Here is a 27,838-nt window from a genome sequence, read left to right as displayed (position 1 = left end):
AGTTGTAGATTTCCTGTCATTGTTACAACCGCCAAAGTCCAAATCAGTATATGCAACAAAATCAAACGTTCCTCCCATAGGATACCATAGACCAAGCCCTTGGTTTCCCTTAAGATAACGTAGAATACGTTTTGCTGTAACCAAATGTGAATCTTTCGGACTAGCTTGAAATCTAACACATAGACAAACAGCAAACATAATATCTGGATGCGAAGCAGTCAGATACATCAATGAGCCAATAATAGCACGATAATAAGTTTCATCCACAAGTTCATATTTCGGATCAAGAACTCCTAAACCATGATTCTGCTGAATAGGAGTACCATATATATTGGATTCTAACATTTGAAACCTCTCCAAGATGTCATCGACATACTTAGACTGGTGTATGAAAAATCCATCTTTTCTTTGATCAACTTGTAGTCCGAGGAAGAATTGAAGTTCCCCCATAGCACTCATTTCAAATTCCTTTTTCATGCTCATTTCGAACTCTTTGCACATCTTTGTGTTAGATGAACCAAATATGATATCATCCACATAAACTTGTACAATTAGATAATCTCGCTTCCTCCATTTGATAAACAATGTGTTGTTTATCGATCCTCTGGTAAAACCATTTGTCAACAAATGTGTCGACAACTTCTCATACCACACTCTGGGTGCTTGATGTAATCCATAAAGAGCCTTATCAAGTCGATATGCTCTTCTTGGATAGTTAGGATCTTCAAACCCCGGTGGTTGATGAACATATACTGTACTTCTTCTTCAACTTCACCATACACCTTTATACCCTTGAAACTAGCATAGGTTAAAAATAACCTTATAGCTTCATTCCTAGCAACTGGTGCAAAAGTTTCGTTATAGTCATATCCTTCTCATTGTGCAATCCCTTGAATTACCAAACATGCCTTATTCCTAGTAACGACCCCTTTGTCATCTCGTTTGCATTTAAATACCCAACGAGTTCCAATCGGTTCTGTACTTCTAGGCACATCTACTAACTCCCATACTCTAAGTTTTTCAAATTGAGCTAATTCTTCTTGCATAGCTTCAACCCAACATGGATCTTGAAGTGCTGCCTTAACATTCTTGGGTTTTATTTGTGAAATGAAACCAGAATATAAACACTCGGTTATCAATCCAGTGTCTTTTAACAAACTAGTCAGTTCCTTATTCAACTGATTTCTAGTTCGAACAGGTTCTGTAGCATTACCAAGAATATTTTCAACTGGATGATCCTTATTAATTCGATATTGAGGAACCGAATCAACATTCAGACTTTCTCCTAAAATCGTTTTAATCTAAAACTCAGGAGAGCTAAAATCATCTTCTGATTCTTCAGGAATAGGATCATCATCAGGGAGTGAAACCTTTGACGGAGTAAGTGGTGTAATGTTCTCGGGTTCACTATCATCTGAATCTGTTGGCTTATTCGTGTCCTTACTACTTTCACCAACAGTAGTAGACTGAACTTTGGTTGGAGTAGTATCGACATTATGAGCAGAAGTGGATGTAGGCATAGGAGCATAATCAACATGATCTCTTAAAATGGTCACATCGTCCACTGTTTTAGGATCTGAATAAGAAGCAGGACCGTGTAGTGAACGGAATACACTATCATAACCAAAATTCTTGCCAGTTCCAGAATGAACAGCGGGTTTATGACTGAAAATCTTGACATTTGTACCCAAGTCAACTTTGCCGGTCAATTTGTTGTAAACCCGTCGAATTGGAGTACCCGGTTTATAACCCATGAAATATCCCTCTTCAAGCTTTGGATCAAACTTTGACCGAGGTAGATATTTCAAGAAAGTACATGGTACGCCAAATGGTTCAACATTCTGTAAATTTGGTTTCTTCTTATGTAGAAGCTCATAACATGTCTTATTATGACGCTTAACTACAAAAACCCTATTTAAAATATGACAAGCTGTATTCACTGCCTCCCCTAAAACATAGTAGGGAGCCCTGAATCAACAAGCATTGTTCTGGCTGTCTCGATTAAAGTTCTATTCTTTCTTTCAGCAACTCCATTCTGTTGTGGTTCATACGGTGCACTGAATTGATGTTGGATTCCTTTGGACAAACAAAAAACTTCCAATATCTTATTCTTAAATTCAGTTCCGTTGTCACTTCTAATTCTCTTAATACGAACTCCATAAACATTTTCAGTTTCAACAAAGAAGTTTGATCAAAATCTGTGGAGTCTCATCTTTCGATTGAAGAAAGAATACCCATGAGAATCTCGAGTAGTCATCAGTTACCACCAAACAATAATACATTCTTACATTCACTGGACCAAATAAATCCATGTGAAGTAGCTCAAATAGGCTGGCAACAGAATTTTCTTGTCTTCCATTTCAAACCGTTTCATGGGGACACCTTCAACCAAACCATGTCTGACAATATCATTCAGCTTTCGGAAATTAATATGTCCCATTCTTCTATGCCATAGCAATGATTCAGATTCGCTTGCTTTAGTCAACAAGCAAACTGACTCCTTTGGATCATCAACACCTAACACAAGGCCATAGATGTCTCTCTTCCTAGGAGCTTTTAGCAGGATCCAGTCTTTAGGAATAACATATCCTGGTTTCAAAATAAGTGCTTCTTTCTCAGTAAAATGGACATGATTTCCCTTGTCACAAATCTGAGAAACACTCAATAAATTATGTGATAATTGTTCCACATAATTGACTTTCTCCAACTTAATCTTCCCATTGACAACATCACCTTGGCCTGAGATGTCGCCGCCCTTGGTACCTGCGAAACTAACATAGGAACCATTTACATCTTCATAGTTGGACAACACTTTCTTGTCCCCTGTCATGTGCCGAGAGCATCCACTGTCAACATACCAAAGACTGATAGGCTTCCTTGGTTCTCCCTGCACATAAGATAATAAGATGATTAGTTTCTAAAGGGAACCCAAACCTTCTGAGGTTTAGGTTTACTGAATTCAGCTCTAATGATTAATTCGGTCCAATATCCATCGCTCTGTAATGGAGCCTTGGATGAAGATGGTGTCTTAGACTGTTTCTTAGGTGAACTGAAACGAGCCTTAGGAGGAGAATTTCTTGGTAAATTAGTACCATATCTAGGTTGACTCCCCAATTGATCATAGAATTTAGACAAACTATTAATTCTAGAAGGGGGTTATCGATTTTGTTGAGCCATCTTATTCCTAGGTGAATTACTCCTTTGAGGTGTACGGGAACGACTTGGACTTCCACTACTAGTAGTAGTATTCTGTAAAGGTCCCTATCGTTTTGGGGTCTTAGATCTATTGTTGTGAGTCACAATGTCTGAGTCACTGGATGCTCCAGAGGACATACCCTTTTCTAGACATCTTCTTTTCCTATTAGGACAGCAACTGTATACATGACCTATTTCATAACAATAAAAACATGACTTGTTCTCCCTTACTTTCTTAGCTTTAACATCAAACTCAGCTGAAGTCACGCCTAAACATTCCTTAAGTTGAATATTGGCTGACTCTTCTTTTGATAAACCAGTTGACTCATTTTTATATGAAAAAATGTACTTTCTTTTGAGAGTTTTTATGGGTCGAATATGGAGTTAAAGTGATCCCACTAGATGTAGATTCATCCTTATTCCATACTTTATCAATCTTGTCATGATCAATCTTTTCAAATTCAATTTTAGTGGATGTATAAACAGTATCACATCCCTTCATTGTAAAACACTTAATATTCTTTTCATCAGGACAAGTTGAATTTACGTGACTAGACCCTATTGGAGCACTAGAATCATAAACTCCATTTTTAGGATCTACTAGTTTAACAAAAGAACTTCCAAGCTTATGTTTCTTGTTTAGCTCTTTTATCTTATCAATCGACTTTTTAGAGGATTTAAGATCAACATTTTGGTTTTCTGAGACTGGTGGAGCAACTTCATCAACCTCTACTTTCTCAAAAAGTTGCGTTAGAGACTTTGTATAATTATCATTAAAAGGACCTCTAACTTCTTTATAATCCAAACCCAAACCACCCTTATCTTTTGAATCCCGTGGTATAGGTGTTTGTAATTGCATTGATCTTATTAACTCAAATCCTCTAATTTGTTCCAATCTTGTATTAAGCTTAACTATTTCTAGCTTTGCATCAACTAATTCCTTCTCCTTTTTAGAAAGGTCTTCAGTTAGTTGAGCATATTGTTCATTTCCTACCTTTTCCATTAGAACTGACTCTCTTAATTTTTCTTTCAAAGCAAGAATATCCTTATCTGATGCACGAATTTTATCTTGATAAAGACTTTCTTGTTTAACAAGACCAGAATTTTTAGCGAACAAGGAGTCGTTTTCTTTTCTTAAAGGCAGAATTTTGACTAGTTAAGTTAATCACAGATTTATTCAGAATGAACACCTCAAGTTTTAAATCTGACACCATTTTACATACATCAACAATCAAGAATAAAGAACATGATACCTTTTGATCTGCATCCTTGCAATCTGCCATGTATGCAACAAAATCTTCAGTTGTCATACCTTCAGGTATCACAAAATTCTTCATTTGATCTTCAATAGTCTCTCCAACATTATCATCGACTGGCTTAGATGACTCTATCTTTTCTTCAGATTCTCTTACCGCTGATCATCAATCGTTGCAGCTACCTCATCATAAACTCCAAACATGTAAGCATGATTCGAGGTATCTTCTATTTGTGTATTCCATTGATAAGTACCATCTGGATTTTGAACAACAACTGCTTGACTCCATAAAATGAGGAGTACTAGCTTGTTATGGAGAAGCAGGTAATGTTATCATGGCTTGAGTTCTCTGACTGTTTGAAGGAGTAATACCGCCTTGATTGTAGTTTTGTCTACCAGCAACGGTATTATCATTTCTCTTAGGTCGTTGACACTCTCTAGCAAAATGAGCAAATCCATTGCAATTATAACACTTCACCTTGGATTTGTCAAAACCTTTAGTGCCATTTCCTACAAATCTCCCTGTTCTTTGAGTGAATCTCTTGACCTTGATGGTAAGCATAGCTAGCTGCCATTGTAGATACATTTCTTCTAAATCATCAGGATCTATTGGATTGTAATCCTCATCGATCAAAGCAGGATCAATAACCTTTCCACCAATAAAAGCTTCATGAGCAGTACAAAAAGCTAAGTAAACACTACTTCTACCTTCTGCAGAACTCATACTCATTGGCATAGCATGGAAGGATTGTGCATTGCTCTTGACATTCGAATTTGTATTGTCATAAGCAACATATCCAACAAGACCTTCTGCATCTACTATTGGTGTAGGTTCAGCACCGCTTAGAAATGCATTATTCCCTGAGCTAGTACTTGCCAAATGAACATAATTGGCATGATATAGAGATGGATCTTAAGAAAAATCTGAGTGGGTATCCTTAATTCTTCTCTTCATATCTCTATTCTTAAGTTTGGATACTACCATCTCAAAATCCCATGAAATATATTCCTTATCATCTTGTAGATGATGAACATAATCAGTCCACAATTTAGGTAGTGAGTCCAGAAACTTATCAACTAACTCAGTCTGAGGATACACAACCTGAAAATATGACAACTCAGTGGTCAAATGACTGAATCGAGTAATAATCTCATCAAGAGATTCTCCTTTCAGTCCATTGAAGGCTTCATCTTGGCGTTTCAGAAGTTTGATACGATTTTTCTTCAAAGTTGCATCACCCTCACAATATCTTTCAAGGGCGTCCCATAAGTCCTTTGAAGTAGAGTACTTTTTAAACAAGTGTACACTTTCCTGAGGTAAGGCCATAGTAAGAGTAGATAAAGCCTTCCCCTCAACAGCGTACCTCTTCCTTTCTTCAATCGGCATATCGATATATGTATATCTACCGATTACTCCATTCTTCTCATGAGTAGGCCAATCAAAACCTTGAGTTATCACAACCCACATATCAATATCAGTTAGACGAATGTAATCTTCAAATCGTCTTTTCCACATCCAATAGTTCTCTATACGAAACAACTTTAGAGGTGTGTTCCCACGACCAACTTCATGATCGTGCATGATCATCTGACTGATAAGTAAGGCATTTGGAGAGTTTGCAGCAGCTGGTACGGTAGTTATTTTGAAAATCGAAAATGTTACTATATAATATGGTTCGTGTATACGTGGCACGAAGCAGGTCACACGAAGATCACGTGGCACGAGCTACAACACGAAGTCACACAAATATCTCGTGACACGAAGTACGACACAAAGTCACACGAATATCACGTGACACGAAGTACAGACACGAAGTCGTGATGATGTAAGCACTGCACGAAGTCTACCTCGTGCTGACGTAAGCACGAAGTCACACGAAGAAGATCACGAAAATGCTAGATAACACGAATTTCGCAACGAATTTGCAATGAATAGAAAATCAAACGATCTTACACCTTCTGGTAATCAATCTTAGGGCTCTGATACCACTTGTAAGGTACCCTATTGTTGCGTGGATCAAATAAGACGTGATTCGTTATGTCAAGAGTGCGGAATCCTCTTGAGATAACTAGATTGTTATTGCCTTCCGTCGATTAATGAGCAATTAACCAACCTAAGGTGATGCACGAAGCTTGTGGTTCGTGTAGGAGGTTAGATGAGCAACAAGTAGCCTTAATTCGTGATTATATCAACTTATGAATATATTTGACTCCCAATTTCGTAGATTAGGTTTGTATTTATACTAGTAGGGTTTTGGTTTGTATGGGCTTCGGCCTTAATTGAAGGATTAAGCCCGAAACAATAAACCAATTGACCTGCCTCGTGCTGACATTAGCACGAGGTTCGACCCTTTGGTTCTTTGTTTGACTTTGTTTGGCTCGTACATAACATCCAACCATCGTTTAAGCATCCTACGACACTTATAAACCTTGGTTCTATGTTCTTGTACCTGCAAAACAATATATAACACACAAACACAAAACAAAACATAAACAGATATAATATTGATGTTCAAATGTAATCACTAAATACCAGCAAAGGTTCTTATTTAAATGATTACAAATATAGTTCCTAAAACATAGACGATAATCAAATCTATGTTGCGATTGTCACACGAATCTGCATCTACAGATATCTAGGAGAGACATGATGCCCATGAACTCTATACTTTGTGATATTTTTGATGTGTAGGGCATTGATTTTATGGGTCCCTTTCCTACTTCCTTTGGGTTTGAATATATTTTAGTAGCTGTTGATTATGTTTCGAAATGGGTAGAGGCTGAAGCCACTAGGACCAATGATCATGGTGTAGTGCTTAAGTTTGTCAAAAAAAACATTTTTGCTAGACATGGAATTCCCAAAGCTATTATTAGTGATGGTGGATCTCATTTTAAGAATTTTAAGTTTGGAAAATTACTTAAGCATTATGGTGTGAATCATAGAGTTGCTACACCTTATCATCCAAAAATAAGTGGACAAGTTGAAGTGTCAAATAGGGAAATCAAGCGAATTTTGGAAAAACTATTCGACCCGACCGCAAGGATTGGTCACAACGATTGGATGATGCTTTATGGGCATATCGAATAGTCTTTAAAACCCCTATTGACATGTCACCTTATCTACTTGTTTATGGAAAAGCTTGTCATTTACCCGTTGAACTTGAGCATCGTGCAAAATGGGCTATTAGACAGGTAAACATGGACTTGGATGTAGCTGGAGTAGCGAGGAAATTGCAACTATCAAAGTTGGAGGAGATGAGACGAGAAGCTTACGAAAGCTCCAAGATTTACAAGGATAAAACCAAGGCTTTTCATGACCGACATATAGTGAGGAAGTCGTTTCAGGTAGGTCAAAAGGTATGGTTATTTAATTCTCGTCTTAAGTTGTTTGTAGGTAAGCTCAAAAGTAAATGGGCGGGGCCGTTCGTTGTCACCAAAGTTACACTACATGGTGCGGTGGAAATCAAGAATTTGGATGGTGGCGAGCCATTTATGGTCAACGGCCAACGATTGAAGTTGTGTTATGAGTTGGAGAAAGGTGCAACCATGACCGTGGAGGTGTGATGTGACTAATTTATACCCATTACCCACATCGTTATTGGCCATTTTAATAATTGTTTTTAGTCGTTTTTGTATGCATTTGGCGCGTTTATGGTGTTTGTTAGTGTTTACAAGTTTCAAACAGGTTACGTGTCTATTTGGTACATTTTCGGGTGATTATTGGCCAGGAAGTACGTTAAACTGATGAGATTTGATTTGAGTGGACGAGATGGCAGAGCTTAGCAAGTAATCAAGACCGAAACAAGTTGGCTCTGTATAAGCTCTTGACTGCGCCACAGTGGGGATGCACTAGCCCACTGCGCTGTAGCCAAATACCATGGAAATTAATGAACAAAACCCCACTGCGCCGCAGTGGGGATGGCAATAGAAGGACTGCGCGTGAGTGCGTAGTAGTGAGTTTTTCGGTAGTTTTTAGTTTATAAATTTAAAGCTCGATTTTGCACATCAAGTTTTTAGCGCCGCTTCCGGGGATTGTGTGCCGATTTAGTTGTTTATTTAGTGGTTTGATCCTTCCTCACGCGTGAGGAAGTTAATTGTTTTATTAGTTTAGACCTGTTTTATTGAACTATCACAGGTGCATTTGACGTGTGGTGTTAGTTGTGTTTTGCAGGATACTTTAATAGTTGATGATTTTGCGTTCTTCGGGGAGACCTCTTTTTAGTCCACTAAAAACTCCACCTAGACGTAGGATCAACTTCACAGCACCACCGGATTCGGACGAAGAAGGCTTCTATCTAGAGGAATTCTTTGAGCTTGCACTTGTAAAAGAAGAGATGGGTGACAATCCACCAAGAGACATGAATGACATCAAGTATGGGGACCGAGCCCGCAATATTCCTTCGGCCCGTGGTTCCGCCATTAGAACACCGGCGGTTGATCAAAGCTTTAATTTGAAACTGAATCATCTAAAGAGCATTGAAGAGCAAAAGTTTGATGGAATGAAGAAGTGGGATCCATATAAGCACTTGGAGAGGTTTGAGAAGTTGGCACGGCTCTACCAATATGGCCAAAACCAAATGAATGCCGTGAAACTTGAAACCTTTCCTATCACTCTTACCGGGGAAGCCGAAGATTGGTTTAATGATCTTCCCGAGAATTCGATTACAACTTGGGATCAACTCAAGGAAGCTTTTATTGGTGAGTTTTACTCGGTTAGAACTCAAAGGCAATTCGAAAACTTGATTAGGTCTTTCATGCAAGAAGATGGGGAAGATGTGGTAGATGCATGGATCCGGTTTAAAGAAATGTTGAGAAATTGTCCGGGTCAAGAATTGACCAAGGAGAAGTATGTTGAATTGTTCTTTGATGGATTAACCAAAGCTTCTAAAAGAGAGATGGGATATGCTTTTGGTGGAAGTTTTAGCAAGATTACTCCAAATGAAGGTTTTGACATTTTGGAGCGAATGGTGAAGGATAATGCGGCCATGGATGATAAGAGGTTTGTGAAGAATGAGAGCCGATTCAAGCAAAGTAAGGTTGCAAGGGCCGATGGAAGCAACAGTTCTAGTGTCATTAATGAGAATCAAGCTTTATCGGCAAGGATGGATAAAGGGTTTGCTAACCAAGAATCGAGGTTTGGATATCTAGAGTGAGATGTGAAGGTGCTAGCGGATGGATGTGATCATTGTGGAGACACACACTATTCCGAAGAGTGTCCCAACCGGGGACCTGAAGATGTTAATTTCGTTCAGAATCAGCAAGGAGGTTTTCAGAGAAACACCGGTTTTCAGAATCGATCATCAGGTAACAATTCTTATGACTCTTTTTTTCCTGCTAATACTTCTCGTTTTTCTGGTAACAGGTGGCAAAAGAGCAACTATCAAAGTCAGCCACAGCAGTAGGAGACTAAGCAAAGCCAAGGATCAGGTTCTTCCTCTTCTATTACCGATCCTAATGCCGAGCTGAGAGAGATGATGAAGCAGATGATGAGTAATCAGATTGAGACAAACACAAGTATCCAGAATATAAGGGAGGATACTCTGGAGTTGAGTGAGAGGCTAGACAGGATTAATGGCAAGGTGGAGATGAATGCCAAAAATTAGGATATTAACTTTAAGGATCTTGAAAGCAGGATGGCTGCTCTAACTAGGCCCCAGGGTGCTTTGCCTAGTAACACTCAGTAGAATCTGAAGCAGAACCAAGGATCCAACAGTGGTCCAACAGTGGTCAGAAGTACACTCCACCGCCTGTTCGTCAGGAACAGGCGAAGGCCATTACTACTCGTACAGGTAGATCCTATGCCCTTCCCCCTAATCCTATTGTTATTGTTTCAGGTGTGCAGGATACAGGAAATGAAGAAGCTGAAGATGTTGATGAGGAGATTGTGATGGAAGACCAACCGACTGTGAAGACTCCGGTTACCCCACCGGAACTAGCGGTGACACCCGAGGCTAAGCCATATAAGCCTAAGGTCCCATTTCCACAGCGGTTCAGGAAGGCCAAATTGAAGGAAAATTATGACAAATTTGTTAACATGATAAAAAAAATGTTCATATTAATGTGCCTTTAGTTGATTTGATACAGGGGATGCCAAATTATGCGAAATTTATCAAGGAGCTTGTTATAGACAAAGGAAAGATGGATGAGGTAAAGGCGACATATCTCAATGCTGAGTGTTTTGCTATCTTGCAGAATCAACAGATTCCGCCTAAGCTTGAGGATCTAGGGAGTTTTCTTATTACTTGTTCCATTCGTACTTTGACTTGTAAGGAATTAGCAGATTTAGGTGCAAGTATTAATTTGATGCCTTACTCGGTTTGGAATAAGTTGGCTTCCGGTATCTTGAGACCTACTCGTATGAGTATAAGACTACCTGACCACTCGTTTCAGTATCCCATTGGGATTGCTGAGAACATGACTGTCCAAGTGGGTCATATAGTTTTTCTTGTTGATTTCGTGATCCTAGAAATGGAAGAAGACACTAAGGTACCCTTGATTTTAGGTAGACCATTCCTTAACACCGCGGATGCTATCATCCGGGTGAAAGATAAGGAAATTTCGTTGGGTGTGGGTACGGATAGGATAGTGTTTAATGTTGAACGATCTATTAAGCATTCTTACTCGACTGATGAATCTTGTTTCAGGATTGACGTAATTGATGATGCTTTGGATCAAGAATTTCAGGATTCATGGAAACAGAAGTTGATGAGGAGCTCGTTTGCTTAGGAGCTGGAGATATTGGTGATGATGATTTGTTTGTAGAGGTGATGACGCTTGATATGGATGAGACACCTCCAGAAAATGAGAGCTTTGAAAAGGTGGTTGCTGATGGAAGCTCAAGGTTGCCAAATTCGGTTGATGTACCCCCTACTGATCTGGAGCTCAAGCCATTGCTTACCCACTTGGAGTATGCTTACTTGGCAGGTAAATCCTCTTTGCCCGCTGTTATCTCGTCCGCACTTTCGAGTGACGAGAAAAATCTTCTTTTAGCCGTGCTTACAGCTCATAAGCGGGCTTTTGCTTGGAAAACCACCGACATTCCAGGTATTAGTCCTGATTTTTGAATGCATAAGATAGATTTTGTTGATGATGTTAAGCCCGTTGTCCAGAGACAAAGGAGGCTTAATCCAAATATGAAGGAGGTGGTTAAGAAAGAAGTGATTAAACTGTTAGATGCAAGGATCATTTTCCTGATAGCTGATAGTTCTTGGGTAAGTCCCGTCCACTGTGTTCCCAAAAAGGGGGGCATGACGATCATTGAAAATGAAAATAATGAACTTTTGGCCACTAGGACTGTCACAGGTTGGCGGGTTTGCATAGATTACCGTAAGTTGAATGATGCCACCCGTAAGGATCATTTTCCCTTCCCATTTATTGATCAAATGTTGGAAAGACTTGCCGGAAATGAATATTTTTGTTTCTTGGATGGGCTCTCCGGGTATTTCCAAATACCCATCGACCCGAAAGACCAAGAAAAGACCACTTTTACATGCCCATTTGGTACCTTTGCTTACCGGCGAATGCCTTTTGGCTTGTGTAATGCCCCGGGCACCTTCCAAAGGTGCATGATAGCTATTTTCTAGGACATGCTTGAAACCTCAATGGAGGTTTTCATGGATGATTTCTCGGTATTCGGGGATTCTTTTAGGTCTTGTTTGCATAACCTAGATAAGATGTTGACTAGGTGTGAAAAGGCTCGTCTAGTTTTGAATTGGGAGAAGTGTCACTTCATGGTGACCGAGGGAATTGTTCTAGGTCATAAGGTGTCTAGGGCCGGAATAGAAGTTGATAGGGCCAAAATTGATGTGATAGCCAAGTTAACCCCGCCTTCCAATGTGAAAGGGGTACGTAGTTTCCTTGGCCATGCCGGTTTCTACCGGAGATTCATTAAGGATTTCTCTAAGATTACTGGTCCGATGACCCACTTGTTGGAGAAGGACGTCCTTTTTGTTTTTGATGAATCTTGTTTAAGTGTTTTTCAGGTATTAAAGGAGAAGTTGACCAACTCTCCTATTATGGTTGGACCGGATTGGAATTTGCCGTTTGAGCTGATGTGTGATGCTAGTGACTATGCTGTTGGAGCTGTGCTTGGGCAAAGGGATGATAAGCATTTCAAGACAATTTACTATGCTAGTAAAACCTTGAATCCCGCCCAGCAAAATTACACTACTACAGAGAAGGAGTTACTTGCGGTAGTCTTTGCATTTGATAAGTTTCGGTCATATCTAGTACTAAGTAAAACTGTTGTTTTCACTGACCACTCTGCTTTGAAGTATTTGTTTTCTAAGCAAGATGCAAAGCCTTGACTTATTCGATGGATTCTATTGTTGCAAGAATTTGATATCGAAATCAAGGATAAGAAAGGTGGCGAGAACTTAGCAGCTGATCACTTGAGCCGGTTGGAGGACCCAAACCGGGAGGAGCTTCAGGATGGGGAGATTAAGGATCACCTCCCCAATGAATATTTGAATGTCATTTCTAATTCTGATGAAGGTCCTTGGTTTGTTGACATTGCTAATTATTTGGTTGCAGGTGAAATACCAAATGATTTCTCAGGTCAACAGAAGAAGAAGCTAATATCGGATGCTAAGCATTACTTCTGGGATAATCCATATCTGTTTCGAATCTGAGCAGATGGTATGGTCAGAATATGTGTTGTGGGAGCTGAAACTAGAGAGATTTTGGATGCTTGCCATTACGGGCCAACCGGAGGTCACTACGTTCCGTCAGTTACAGGTAGAAAGGTTTTTGATGCAGGTTTCTATTGGCCGACAATCTTCAAAGAGGCCCAAACGTTGGTTGAAACCTGTGACATTTGCCAACGCCAAGGAAGCATCACAAAAAAGGATGAAATGCCACAGCAAGGGATTCAGGTATGTGAGGTTTTTGATATTTGGGGCATAGACTTCATGGGACCATTCCCACCGTCTAACAAGTTTCAGTACATCCTAGTTGCTGTTGACTACATGTCTAAGTGGGCCGAAGCCAACGCTTTGCCTACAAACGACGCGAGGGTAGTCATTGAATTCTTGAAACAGTTGTTTAGTAGGTTTGGTTGCCCTAGAGCCTTAATTAGTGATCGTGGAACACATTTTGCTAATCATCAACTAGATAAGGTTCTTAAGAAGTATGGTGTTCATCATTACTTTTCAACTTCTTATCACCCACAGACCAGTGGTCAAGTAGAAAACACCAACATGGCATTGAAAAGAATTTTGAAAAAAACAGTCGGGGATAACCCCAAGGTTTGGTCGAAAAAGATGGATGACGCCTTGTGGGCGTTTAGGATCGCTTTTAAGACGCCTATTGACACTACGCCATACAAATTGCTCTATGGTAAGACTTGTCACTTACCGATTGAATTAGAGCACAAGGCGTATTGGGCGTTGAGGAATTTGAACCTAGACATGATGGAGGCCGGTGAACTTAGGTTGTTCCAGCTTCATGAGCTCGATGAGCTTAGATTAGGTGCATATGAAAATTCAAGACTTTATAAAGAAAAAACCAAAGTTTACCATGATAAAAGGATCCGTAGAAAGGAGTTGAAGGTTGGTGCAAAAGTTTTGTTGTTTTTATCGAAATTTAAAATCAAACAACCAAAGTTAACTTCTAGGTGGATAGGTCCTTTTGTAATTAAACATGTGTATCCGTCCGGGTATGTCGAACTTCTTAAAAGGGATGGAAATGGGTCTTTCATTGTCAATGGTCATAGGTTCAAATTGTATTTGGAAGAAGAACAGGAGGAGGGGATGGTTGAAGAAATCCCCATTTTTGATTCACAAACTTGAAATGGTAATCGAGTCTAGCTCACGACTCGTAAATAAATTAAGCGCTTCTCGGGAGGCAACCCGTGTTTAATTTTGTTTTGTCAATTTGATTTTTATTCGTTAGATAGGTCTAATCTGTTTTGTTAAGAATGTGCAGGTTCAGAAGTGGTGTGAAGCGATTGAGGTAAGTTTGTGTTTAAAACCGAAATATTTTTTCTGGAAAAGTCCCCCACTGCGCCGCAGTGGGGGTGGTACAACCGACTGCGCCACAGTCCATTTCCACGGCTTAACTTAATCATTAGCCCACTGCGCCACAGTGGGGGTGTGAGGGGAGGACTGCGCCGCAGTCCAAAAGCTCGACACCAGTTTCTCTAAGCCTCACTGCGCCGCAGTGAGGAAAGCCTTAGCCCACTGCGCCGCAGTGGGCGTGTTGACTGGTCAGAAGGGATCGGGTGTTTAAAGTAAAAAAGGAAAGGGGGTATTGTTTTCACCACACATATTCAAAATCTCTTATCCCTTTCTCTAAAAAGGCAAGAAACTGAAGCTTTTTCAAAAACTTCCAAGAACTCTGAAAATTTCCCCCTTATCCACCAAATTCTTGCATTCTTTTTCTTTCTCTTCTTAGATTATCAATTATCCATCACTACCATGGGAAAGAATGTAAGTTTTTCTTGTTTATTTTCCTTTTAATCTTTTAATTTTGATTTTTAGATTTTTGTGTGTAATTGTTGAATTAGTTGGTGGGTTTTGTTAATTAAGGTCTAGGTATGATAATGTAGTGTTCAATTTCACGAATCTAACACTTGTTCATCCGGATTTGAGTCTAAATTAAACCTAGGGTTTAGAAAAAAAATTGGGGCTTTTTGATGAACAAGTGTGGGGGAGGTTAATGGAAGGATTTGTAATGCTAAATTGTTGAAAGATTGCTATTTAGTTGGATTATTGCACCCTTTTTCTGTAAATTCGTGATGAACACAATGAACTTGCCCAGAACTTCAAGGTGACTGCGCCGTAGTGGTGGTGGGTTTGTTCCACAGCGTCGCAGTCCAAAGCTTGTGACCCACACGTGTTCAGAACCCCACTGCGCCGCAGTGAGGGTTGCTTCAGACCACTACGCCGCAGTGGTATACCTCGGCCAACTTGGGACTTAGCCTCACTGCGCCGCAGTGAGGGGGTATTGATGCCCACTGCGCCGCAGTGGGGCATTTTCCTGAACGAATTTTTCTTTGTTTTTAATACGGTTCCTGGTTTGTATTCCACGTTTAACATGTTTATTTGTCTTATGATTTTTTGTAGGATGCTTCAGGAACCGACAAGAGGAAGCAAGTCGAGGAGGTCCAAGGAAGCGGGTCGGCCCAGAAACAAGCCAAAGCTTCTTGGGAGGCAGTAGAAGCGCCAACACTCAAGTTGTGGCCAGGGCAGTTGAATGAGAAGCATACATGGTTGGAATTTAGCAGGGTTAAACAACCCGACAAGAACAACTTTCTCAATGGGTTGTTCTCCATCCACAAGGAAGTGGTCTGTCCACCTACATATCTTGCTCCCACTGCCGCTCAGCATTTCGGCATTCAAGCCGACATTAATGGGTGGTTTAGGATAGAAGCTTAGGTTGGGGATAGGTTGGTTGCGAGTGATATGTGGCAGAATGTGTTCAACAACCGGGAGCCTGTTTATAGGGAGTTGTGTTTGGAGTTCTATTCAACTCTGAAGGTGACGAAGGAGTTGAATAAGGTGAAGGATATATTTGAGGAGCGTTGTGTGACCTTCTACTGTGGGGGTGTTGCGAGGAAGATATCTATTGCCCAGTTTGGCTATTATACTGGGATGTACACTCTGTTGAAGAGCAGCGAGTTTCGGGGTTTGTTGAGACATGCCCTATATGTTAAGCAGGTCTTTGATGGTGAGTCCATTCCTCTGTACTGGACTTGGATTACTGGTGGTGAAGCTTGGCCGTTTGGGGGTCAGGCAGTGTTTCTAAGATCAGAAGTGTGCGATTGAGGATGCTTCATCGCATGATTGTAACGTTTCTGGTACAACGGTCCACTCACTGGGACAAGGCGTACCAGACTGATCTCTGGTTGATGAAGTTGTTTGCTGAGGGGGCGCCTAGGAGGTTTGCTTTGGCCCCCATTGTTGTGTTGGATAGGATGTGGAACCACTCCGACTCGGAGCTAGTTTTGGGGCACTTTGTTACTATGATCTATCGGCGCATGGGCATTTTTGACACGGATGAGTGCCAGACCGATCTTTCGCCCCCTATCTTTCAGGAGACTTTGACGGAGACCGAGTTAGTGAGGGCTAAAATTGTGAAGAAGATGACGCCGACGGAGAACTCTAGGCTGCTGGATGATACTGGGTTTGTTGCACCGCCTCCACTTGTGGAGGGAGCTGAGGATGTTGAGATGAGGGATGCTCCACAGGAACAACCAAGGAGGCGGGCTCCCACTGGTATTGACTTGACCCCGTTGAGCACCCAGCTCTAGCAGATCTACGAGGGGCAGCAGGCTAGCCGCCAGGCTTTCGATGACTACCAGCGGCGTATGGATCAGGAGGTGAGTTGGTTAGGGTCACAGCAGGCCCATACTAACTACACCCTTGATTACTATCAGTCGATGTGGCAGGCCTAGTACACTGGGACGGAGTTTGTGCTGCCTGACCCGATTCCACCTTTCAGCCCTCCACCTATCCGTGTCCCATCGTATCGACAGGATGGCGGTTCTTACTTTTTCACGCCAGCCCAGATGTCCCTTCGGGTACATGACTTGGGAGTATCTCCCCGAGGCCCTGTTCAGTTCGGTCGATACACGGGTGGTGATGCTGGGATATCCTCCTCCATGCCTAGTTTCTTTACAGGTGCTAGCTCTGGATTTGCTGATTTTGCTGGAGGCTCAGAAGGATATGCTGCTGGAGGTTCTGGACAGGGAGGTGATCAGCCGGGTGGCGGATATGGAGGCTCAGGTTCAGGAGGTACACCAGAGCAGGCCACCAGCTGGGTGGATGATTTGTTTAGTCCGCCAGGAGCTCCGTATGGTTATCACGGACAGCAGCAGTGATGAGGACGACTTCTATCCGGTACCGTGGGATGGGGTCATATGTTGGTTGATATTTATTCATGCTGATTGATGGATTACCGTATTCTAATACATTACTTTCTTTCTTTGTTTGTGTTGGTATCCACCCTACGGGGTGATGAACATTGTATTTGTTTCTTTTTCTTTTAGTCGTTGCATGAATAAGTAGATATACATATTGCTTTGATCTATTTTGGGTTGCTTTGATGGAATTTGAGCAGGTTATTACATTTGATGGCTATAGCGCAACTCAAGTGTGGGGGGAACCCCTTGGATTCTCTTCCCATCTATTCTATGGCATCAATGTATTGATTGTGTGATGGTGTGCGTATGCTGGTAGTAAGTTCAACGCCTTATTTGTATTGCTATGTTTGATGCACACACTACTCTCGCACCTTCCGTTTTGGCACAAGTTGTTTATCCCGCCAACCAAAATGTCCTTCCTATTTCGGAAGTGCCATTTGTGACACGGGGTCGATAACTTGTTTCAAAATGAAATGTGTCCTCATTCCGGTATGTGCTTTTATTTTTCTATGTCGCTTACCCCTATTTACCTTTGTTTGACCGAATATGGACATTGAGGGCATTGTCCATCTTAAGTGTGGGGGGGTTGCAAATAGGTTTAAGCTACCGGGTATATCACTTTTGTTGTTTTGTCATTGAGATTTCTATCAGTTTTGTTGATATGTCCCTCTCGTAGGCCTTTGGATTCCATCTAGGGGTTTGAGTTTCTCTTTTGAGCTCTTAACTGTGATGTGCATGTTTGAAACTGGTGCTATCAATTTGGCGGGATAATAGAAGTTGATATTGATTTTTAAACTTGAGTGAACTTGTCCTTGTGGTAAATTGCTTTTCACACTTAATTGATTACTTATTAAGCAATTTTACTACAAAATGTTTCCTTGACAAAAAAAAAAAAAATTTTTTAATTGGAGAAGTGTGTCCTGAATGGTTATTTGGCTAGTCCTTCGGGATTGATAACATTACTTGCATACTCATATATATCCAAAACACCCAATTGTGAGATTTCATCATTTCATATATAGTGTGTCAGGTGACGGTTTTGGTTTGTTTGCTTCGTAAATACGTCCCTCTCTTAGGCTCTTGGATTTAATCAGGGGTAAGGGTTTTCATTTTGATGCCCTGCACTAAGATGTGCGTGTTTGAGGTATTTCTAAGCCATTTCCGGGTTCTTTTCTTGATAAGAATATACCGGTGATGTCTTGATTCTAGAACTTGGCCCGGTGATCGTGACGAGTACATTGGATGACGAATTGGCATTTAGGTTTGACCATACTTTTTCTTTCCTTCTTTTCATTTTTCTTTTGTATATCCATATCCCTAGTATACAACCTTATACTTATACTTGTCTATATTCAAACAATTTTCTTTTCTTTTATACCTTAGCAATATATACACATATACATCACCATAACTTACCCTTCCACTTTATAAATCCACTTGTTCATGTAAACTTTACCTCATTATACCGTTAGTCTAACCTTGGGGGCCATTGATTGTCATTGGTTTGTTTGGATGGTTTGGGAGAGTTTCAATGGGTTAAGTTATTGAAGATTGTCTTGGATTGTTCAAACAAAGAAAGTGAAGTGTTATAGGCATGTTTATCATTGTAAGAGGGTATCTACTAGTAGAGTAAAAATGGTTCAAAAAGAATAAATAGAATTGAAAAACAGAAAAAAAAAATAAAAAAGAGGAGGAAAGGAAAGAACTTGGGCTACTAGTAGTTATTTCTCAACTTTAAATGTCTAGGAAGTTGTTGTATCATTCATGTTGGAAGATTTGGTTGATTATAAGTTGTTTGAAGTTGATACACCACAATGGTGTCGGGCTTCCCTGGTATTTTGGAGGTGTTCTCGGGAAAGCATGTTATGGTTTAGTGGTTTGTTGGCAATCAATGGTATGGATTGATTAGACTAATTTGTTCATATTCATTATAACTTATACTTTAAACTCTTACCTTTCACTTTAAATCAATGAACTTCCCATGTCCTATTGTACATATTCCTTATACATAGTTTAGTTTAAAACCACCCTTAATGCCTATTTTGACAATGTACTTGATCCTTGTGCCTTAATGGTGGAGTGACGATCCTGGTTCAAGCCTATGGTAAAAGAGTATACATCACAACTGAGCTATGAGTGATTCTTCATATATTCAACCCCGAAAGTAAGTTTGTTGGAGTAGAATGATATTGATAGGATCGTTTGTTTTCATTTATGCTTAGCTGATTATCATGGCTTGCGGATTGTTCAGGTATTGTCAAACATTTTGAGTTTTCATTCAAGATTAAAACTGCTTCACCCATTTTCTGTCATTTAACATGCTTGGTGTTGCTTCTTTTTGATACTTGTCATTTGTTTGATAGTTTGGGTTGTCAAGGATTACTTTTTCTTAAATTCTAGATTTGCGTGAGGACAAGCAATGCTCAAGTGTGGGGGGATTTGATGTGACTAATTTATACCCATTACCCACATCGTTATTGGCCATTCTAATAATTGTTTTTAGTCGTTTTTGTATGCATTTGGCGCGTTTATGGTGTTTGTTATTGTTTACAGGTTCTAAACAGGTTACGCGTCCATTTGGTACATTTTCGGGTGATTGATGGCCAGGAAGTACGTTAAACTGATGAGAGTTGATTTGAGTGGACGAGACGGCAGAGCTTAGCAAGTAATCGAGATCGAAACAAGTTGGCTCTGTATAAGCTCTTGACTGCGCCGCAGTGGGGATGCACTAGCCCACTGCGCCGCAGCCAAATACCACGGAAATTAATGAACAAAACCCCACTGCGCCGCAGTGGGGATGGCAATAGAAGGACTGCGCCGCAGTCTGTTGAAGAAGAAAATAAGCCGTGGATTATACTACGCAGCAGTGGTGATCACACGAACCACTGCGCCGTAGTCAACCGAAGTCAACGACGACCAATACCTCACTGCGCCCCAGTGAGGGAAGTCTTAACCCTACTGCGCCGCAGTGGGTGCACGGGGGAATCATACCTGCCTTGTTTCTGCATCAGATTTTGGGAGGAGTATAAAAGCAAAAAACCCTAGTTCGAAAAGAGTTATCAAAAATCTTTCTAGGAGCTGTTCTACAAGGGTTCTTCTTCCTTCAATCAAGATTATTTCTTAGGCGGATTCGTTGAAGATTCACGGGCACACATCTAGATCGTATCTACTTATTTTCTTGCATTTTATTTCTTCAAACAATTGGTACATCATGTTTCTCTTCTATTTTATTCAATATTGTGAATTGATCATGAGTGGCTAACTTTTTAATCATCCACCTTGATGAAACTAGACGGATAATGTGATTGCAATATTTTTAATTCAAAAGGATTTAGTTAATCATCGTTGTTCTGTGATCTTGATGATATTAATTCTTTTCATTAATTAATTTCGATAATGGCTGCATATGATTCTTCGTTGGTGGTACCAGTTGAATGCGTATGTGATTTTAAAACGGTTATTTGTCTATAAGTAATTATCACTAGTTCATGGTATGATAGTGAATATCGTTTTAAGAAAAGATTAATTTTGTCAACGTGATTGATATCGGTTAGTGGTACCACGTTATTGTCACATAAGTTCAATTAATAATTTGACAGTCAATCAAACTAACTATTAGAAGGATTGTCTTGGTTTTGGTGGTACCGGCTTGGGTAATTCGACTAGTAGTTAGGTGATTCAATAATTTGTGCACGGTTGATGGTACCACGTGTATAGCTTAATCTAGTCACGACTACTTTTAAACTCTTGAGAATTTGTTCTTCGTTAAATGCAATCACATTTGCAGTCAAGAGAAGTCAAGGTAGATGACTTTTAATTATATTGTCTGAACTGTTCTTTTAAATTTATGCAATCATTTTGCAAACCAATTTATTTAATTGTCAAAAGGAATTTCGAAGCAACACCCGTTTTCCAAACTGTTTTATAAGCAACTAATCATTTCACAGCACCCTGCGAACGAACTCAGACTTACCTCTCAACTATATTACAAACAATCGGGTCCACTGCCTGTGAGTGCGCAGTAGTGAGTTTTTCGGTAGTTTTAGTTTATAAATTTAAAGCTCGATTTTGTACATCAAGGTGGTACACTTTGTGCCATCCGAAACTTTCAATTAAGTTCTAACCAGGTATCGTCGGGCTGATGACATTAAACTAAGCGCTGAATGGGTGGCAACCCATTATTTTAGTTGTTTCGAGTCTTTTTATTTTTAGAGTCATGTCATAAATAAATACTTTGTTCATCGTGTGGCAACCAACTTTGATCATTTCTTTGAAAAGTTCAAAGTTGGGGAAGGATTTGAGTTGATTTAGCTATATGTAGTCAAGATTGAAGTTTGGGAGATTTATGTAGGAAAATATGGAGCTAAAACAAGGAAACACAAACAAAACGGAGCAGCCAGCGCCGCTGGAACACTAGCTAGCGCCGCTGAATCCTACAGGAAACCCGCCACTGCCGCTAGATCATTGCCAGCGCCGCTGGCACCTTCAGGAGATTTCCCAGCGCCGCTGGGGCTAGGTTGGCAGATTTAGGGCTTTTCATATTTGCCATCTCCAACTGTTTAAACCCGGGAAGTTTCGTTATTCTTTATCTTTTCATTTATGTTTTTCCTATTTCCCCTTTGCTTTTACTGTCTAGTACAACGAGGGCGTTGTACAATTTAAGTGTGAGGGGAGGGAATAGGAAAACCCGGTGTTTAATGCATTCAATTTTTAAAATTTTCTACTTATTTCATGCAAAAATTTAAATTTTTTTCTTGTTTTTGAGAAATAAGCTTTGCTAGTAGACAAAAGATGACAATAACTAAGCAATATTAGCTTTGGTAGATGAACGGTTAGTTAAAATTATTAGCTTAAATGTAGATTTGTGGTTGTTCATGCTTCCAACTGGATTAGAGCTTAGACTGAAACTGTATGCGATTATGTTTGCCATAGCACACTTAACCGGACTTTAATAGGCTTAGCAATTGGACTTAATTATACGTGCTTGTGTAGGAACTAGTTTAGATGTACGGTTCGCCTTAATTCTTACACTATTTAATGTGAACTAGTTGCATGCGGAGTAGGAGTATGAGTCATGGGGTCTCTGATAATGTCTATTGCATGAAAAATGTAGTATCTTTAAGAAAGGCAATAAGTAGATTAAATAAGTTCAAAGAACTATTAACGAGTAAAATCTAAATGCATCAAGTTATGTCGCTCTGCGCGTGGGGAACCACTGACCTGTCACCGCTGTCTTGATGTGAACCATTAGTTGAGTTATGTCGCTCTGCTCGTGGGGAACCACCGACCTGGTCACTGCTGTCTCAACTATTAAAGATGATAATATTGTATGACTGCTTTAGTATGTAGTTAGCGAGCATGATTGTAGTGTAGGAGTATATCTAAGTAGTTACTCACAAGTACACACACTTTGAAACATGAATGCCTTGCTAGTAGCTAGTAGTTCTAATTGCTATACAAACCTTTAATTTAAGTGCTTAACTAGTCAGCAAAAAGTAGTAAGATTGAGTTGTAATACATGTGGAAGTATAGAACTGTTTTAGAGGTATTAACACAAATAAAAAGTTAGCTTTTAGTTTTGATTGACCAATTATCTTGCCTCTGGCTATAGCTTACCGATTTTGTCTTAAGCTTTCTCAAAAACAAATTGCATGACTAGCCTTTGAGTGTTTGAAAAGTAGAAAAGTTTTGTCACTTAAGTTGTTCGCTCAGTACTTTAATGTTTTATTTTTCTTTTGGACAATTTGCTTGAGGACAAGCAAAAGCTTAAGTGTGGGAGTATTTGATGAGAGACAATCATATAGACTTTTACCACACTACTTTTGGTCATTTTATAGTCCGTTGAGTAAACTTATGATACTTAATGGCATGTATATGTGATTTCAGGTTCATTGCTCGTGGAATGAAGGAAAATGTCAAGAAATGGTGATAAAGGACTTAAAGAAAGATAAATGATGGTTCGATGAAGATTCGGATCGAGATTCAAGACTTAAGATGAAGAAACTTATGCCAACGTGAAGCTAATGACCATGTGTTAGTATTTTTGGCATAACTTCTTCATACGGACTCAGTTTCGGATGAGTAAGTTATCCATGGAAAGGCAAGTGAAAGATCTACATCTTTCGTGTTGAACCTGAAGCCTTCAGCACCACTCATTTCTCTCTAGCGCCGCTGGAAGTCATCCTGACACTCACCAGCACCGCTGGAGTCTAGCCAGCACCGCTGCAATGATCCTGAAGCATACCAGCGCCGCTCGAACCTCATGAGCGCCGCTCCCACTCCATGAGCTTCGCTGGGACTTCTGCCAACACCGCTCCCAAGGTCGATTCAGCTAGGGTTTATCTGAAAACCTATAAATACCCCTCTAAAACCATAGGGCCGGGGGACACATATTCTAGACGACTTCTAAGTTGTTTCTAGGGTATTTTCATCAGATCTAAACCCTTGAAACACCCCCATAACACCCATACCCTCCATAATCATTCATAATCATTCCAATCATTATTCCGCTCATGCATCAAAGATTTTCTCTATCAACCATTGAAGATTTGAAGATGAAGATGTCCGGCTAAACTTCTCGTTATCTCTCCCGGTGAATGATTCTTGTTTAACTATGTTTAGCAAACCTTTTATTTATTTGTATGAACATTGGTTATTCGTTGGTGATTTATGTAAGTACTTGAACATTTGTTTATTTAAGTTGTTATTTGATTATCGTAAGACAGTCTATTGCGAGTCAACAATTTGTGCCGAGTCCAACTAGATTAGGGATTAAGAGAAGTTTAGTGGTAAACATAGGTTGTGCCGAAAATAGTTTATTTCAACTTAACAAATTATGTCTATGTGATTTGGAACAAATACTTCATAGGGTTTGTTAAACTAGTTATTTCAAGGATCCAGGAGCCTGGAGGGATGCGCCTTTTTATTACTGTCTACAAGTCTTATTTTTGATATGTCACTTAATCAAGTATAAGGTATTTAGGTATTTATTTTTGATCGGTACTTCGATGTCGATCACCTAATATGTCACTTAATCAAGTTTGCGAACTTAAGTGACCGCCATTCAGATATACTCTCACAATCGACACAAGCACTAAGATTAAGTCATTTGGTAACTATAGGGAGATGGTCTTTAAGAATCAAGTCAGCTGTGACACGTCGGTCATTCCTCACATGCAGAGCGACATAACTTGAGTCATCGGAAATATACCCAACATTGCATAATGCTAAGTACTTGCATATTTGTGACATCATTTTAAAGCGCTTTCTGACAACCTATCCCAGGTTGGAAGGTTTAGGTAGGCTAGGTATACAAAGACACCCCAAGGACTTACTTGTCTGAATCTCAAAGGCAACATTAGCTCCATAATTTTCAAAAGATTAATAAGATATATGCATATCTTGTCACAAACATACGTCCGAAAAGGAAGCAATACATACACATGTATGTACCCGAGACCTTGTATATAAAAACCAAATATACATAATTACAATGCAAGATCTTTCGTAAGATTTAAGGACCAGACTCTAAATACAGAGCTGGCCTTCTCAGCCATAAATCTGAATATGTTTCCCATAAGAACATTGTATACATTAAAGTTCAGATTATAAGGAAACTTTGGTACTTTGTGCCTATCGATACATTATATAATGGTATGACTGAACAAAGCAATTTTAAAGTACAATTAAGTAGGCTTAAAAGCTAAAGTATCGTCACGTCTAATCGTCTTCACACAGTGACCTTACTCTTTTTTATTATTTTCTTTTTCTTTTCCGGTTTTTCTCATTTTTATTTTGTTTTTATGACTCTATATGACTCACATACAATACGACACAAACATAGACACATTTTACAAAGTTCCTGTTGAGAGACACTGTTACTATAGATTTCTCATTCCAATCAATTGGACTAGCAACTTGAAACGAGTTCGGTCGAAAGCCTTAGTGAATAGATCAGCTAAATTAAAGTCACTCGACACCTTTTCTAGGACTATTAACTTCCTTTCAGCACAATCACGTATTGTAGATGCAATTTCTGAGCACCTTTTATTGTCCGTCGCAATGCAAATCTATGGGCTGATTATGAAGAAGAAAAGATGCCTTCAAGGTCGTGATGACGTCATCATCACCTCGTGATGACGTCAGCACGAAGTTGCTAGTTCGTGCATTAGGGCTTAAAGCCCATGAACGAGATTGAAGTCCAGCCCGTTTCTACAGCCTATATATACTAGAATTAGGTTACAATTGTAGGTTAATGGTTTGAGTTGCAACAGAAACTATTCATCTCGCATGGGGTAGAGATCTATACCCCGTGCCAGTCAGATGTATACTCAATTTGGTGTAATATTCATATGATTAATGATATTCACGAGTTTTACATCTGTTCTTATCTCTTATTCTTTATGTAATTCGTGTTTATATGTTCATGTTTAATCATAATCCTCAAAGACAAATCTGAGTGGATTCCGCACACTTAGATGTTGTTAGATCGTGATTTAATCGGTCTAAACCGCACTTTAATTTTGGTATCAGAGCCCTAAGGTTGATTACCAGAAGGTGTAAGATCGTTTGATTTGCTATTGTTTGCAAATTCGATTCGAAATTCGTGTTTAAAAGTATTTTCGTGCTCTTCTTTGTGTCACTTCGTGCTTACGTCAACACGAGGTGAACTTCGTGTATTGCTTACGTCAGCAGTTAGTTCGTGTCACGTGTGTCACCTCGTGTCACGTGTAACTCGTGTGACTTCGTGTCTTAGTACCTCGTGTCACGTGTAATTCGTGTGACTTCGCGTCCTTCGTGTCACGTGTACTTCGTGTTACTTCGCAACATACGAACTTCTTATTATTTCGTTTGATTTGATTTTCAATGGATTCGAAATGACAACTATACCAGCTGCCACAAAACTATTAGATGTGGAAGAGACGTTTTGAAGACTACATTCGTCTCACTGACATGGACATGTGGCTAGTGATAACTCAAGGTTTTGATTGGCCTTCGTATGAGAAGAATGGAGTGATCGGTAGGTATACTTATGCTGATATGCCGATTAAAGAACGAAAAAGATACGCAATTGAGGGAAAGGCCTTGTCCACTCTTACTATGGCCTTACCTCAAGATAGTGTACACTTGTTCAAGAAATACACTACTTCAAAGGATTTATGGGACGCTCTTGAAAGATATTGTGAGGGCGATGTAACCTTGAAGAAGAATCGTATCAAACTTCTGAAGCGCCAATATGAAGCTTTCAATGGACTGAAAGGAGAATCTCTTGATGAGATTATTATTCGATTCAGTCATTTGACTAATGAGTTGTCATATTTTGAGGTTGTTTATCCTCAAACTGAGCTAGTCGATAAGTTTTTGGACTCACTGCCTAAGACATGGACAGATTATGTTCATCAACTCAAGATGATCAAGAATATAGCTCATGGGATTTTGAAAAGGTGGTTTCCAAGCTTAAGAACAGAGATATGAAAAGAAGAATTAAAGATACACACTCGGATTTCACTCAAGATCCATCATTGTATCATGCTAAGTCTGTTCATTTAGCAAGTTCTAGCTCGGGGAACAATGCATTTCTAAGTGGTGCTGAAGCTACACCAATAGTAGATGCTGAAGGTCTTGCTGGATATGTTGCTTATGACAATGCAAATACGAATGTCAAGAGCAATGTACAATCTTTTCACTGTATGCCAATGAGTATGAGTTCTGCAGAAGGTAGAATGAGTGTTTACTCAGCCTTTTGTAATGCTCATGAAGCATTTTATTGGAGGAAAGATTACTGATCCTGCAGTGATTGATGAGGATTACAATCAAATAGATCCTGATGATTTGGAAGAAATGGATCTACAATGGCAGCTAGCTATGCTCACTATTAAGGTCAGAAGATTCACTCAGAGAACTGGGAGACCTATAGGTAATGGCACCAAAGGCTTTGACAAATCCAAGTTGAAATGTTTCAATTGCAATGGATTTGGTCACTTTGCAAGAGAGTGTCAACGACCTAAGAGGATTGACAATACCACAGCTAGTCGTCAAAATTATAATCAAGGTGGTGTTACTTCAAGTAATCAGAAAACTCAAGCAATGATTACATTTCCTGCTACACCACAACAGACAGTTTCGTCACCATTTTTGGAGTCAAAGGCCGTTGTTGTTCAAAATCCGGATGGTACTTATCAATGGGAGACACAATCTGATGATACCTCGAATCATGCCTACATGGTAGAATTATATAATGAGGTAGCTGCAACAATTGATTATGCTATATACTTAAGTGAAGAAAGTGCATCTGAGATAGTTAAGCAGAATGTACGTAATGTTGCTGAGACTGTGAGATCTAAGAGTGAACCTATGACAGTAGTGAAAGCATCTAAAGAAAAGGAAAAGTCATCGAGTCCTGCTGATGACATTTCTATGAAGAGCATTGAAGAACAAATGAAGAACTTCGTGATACCTGAAGGTATGAAAACTGAAGACTTTGTTGCATACATGGCAGATTGCAAGGCTGCAGATCAGAAGGTATC

At 39.7% G+C, this 27,838-nt stretch overlaps 1 protein-coding gene across 1 annotated transcript; it reads left to right on the top strand.

The window, feature by feature from the left end:
• Positions 1 to 7,558: 7,558 nt before the first annotated feature.
• On the top strand, positions 7,559 to 8,014 carry LOC122604268. Its single transcript, XM_043777155.1, has one exon. It carries the CDS (start codon positions 7,559 to 7,561, stop codon positions 8,012 to 8,014), a length of 456 nt encoding a protein of 151 aa, XP_043633090.1.
• The last annotated feature ends 19,824 nt before the right edge of the window (positions 8,015 to 27,838 follow it).

Source organism: Erigeron canadensis, chromosome 6 (assembly GCF_010389155.1).
Source record: "Erigeron canadensis isolate Cc75 chromosome 6, C_canadensis_v1, whole genome shotgun sequence".
In the NCBI taxonomy this organism is placed as follows: domain Eukaryota; kingdom Viridiplantae; phylum Streptophyta; class Magnoliopsida; order Asterales; family Asteraceae; genus Erigeron; species Erigeron canadensis.
The sequence above is the reverse complement of the archived record's forward strand: the minus strand, read 5'-3'. Positions and strand labels throughout refer to the sequence as shown.

Excerpts from the sequence above, each read along its gene's own strand:
- LOC122604268 (XM_043777155.1), top strand. The coding sequence starts at position 7,559 with ATGTCACCTTATCTACTTGTTTATGGAAAAGCTTGTCATTTACCCGTT.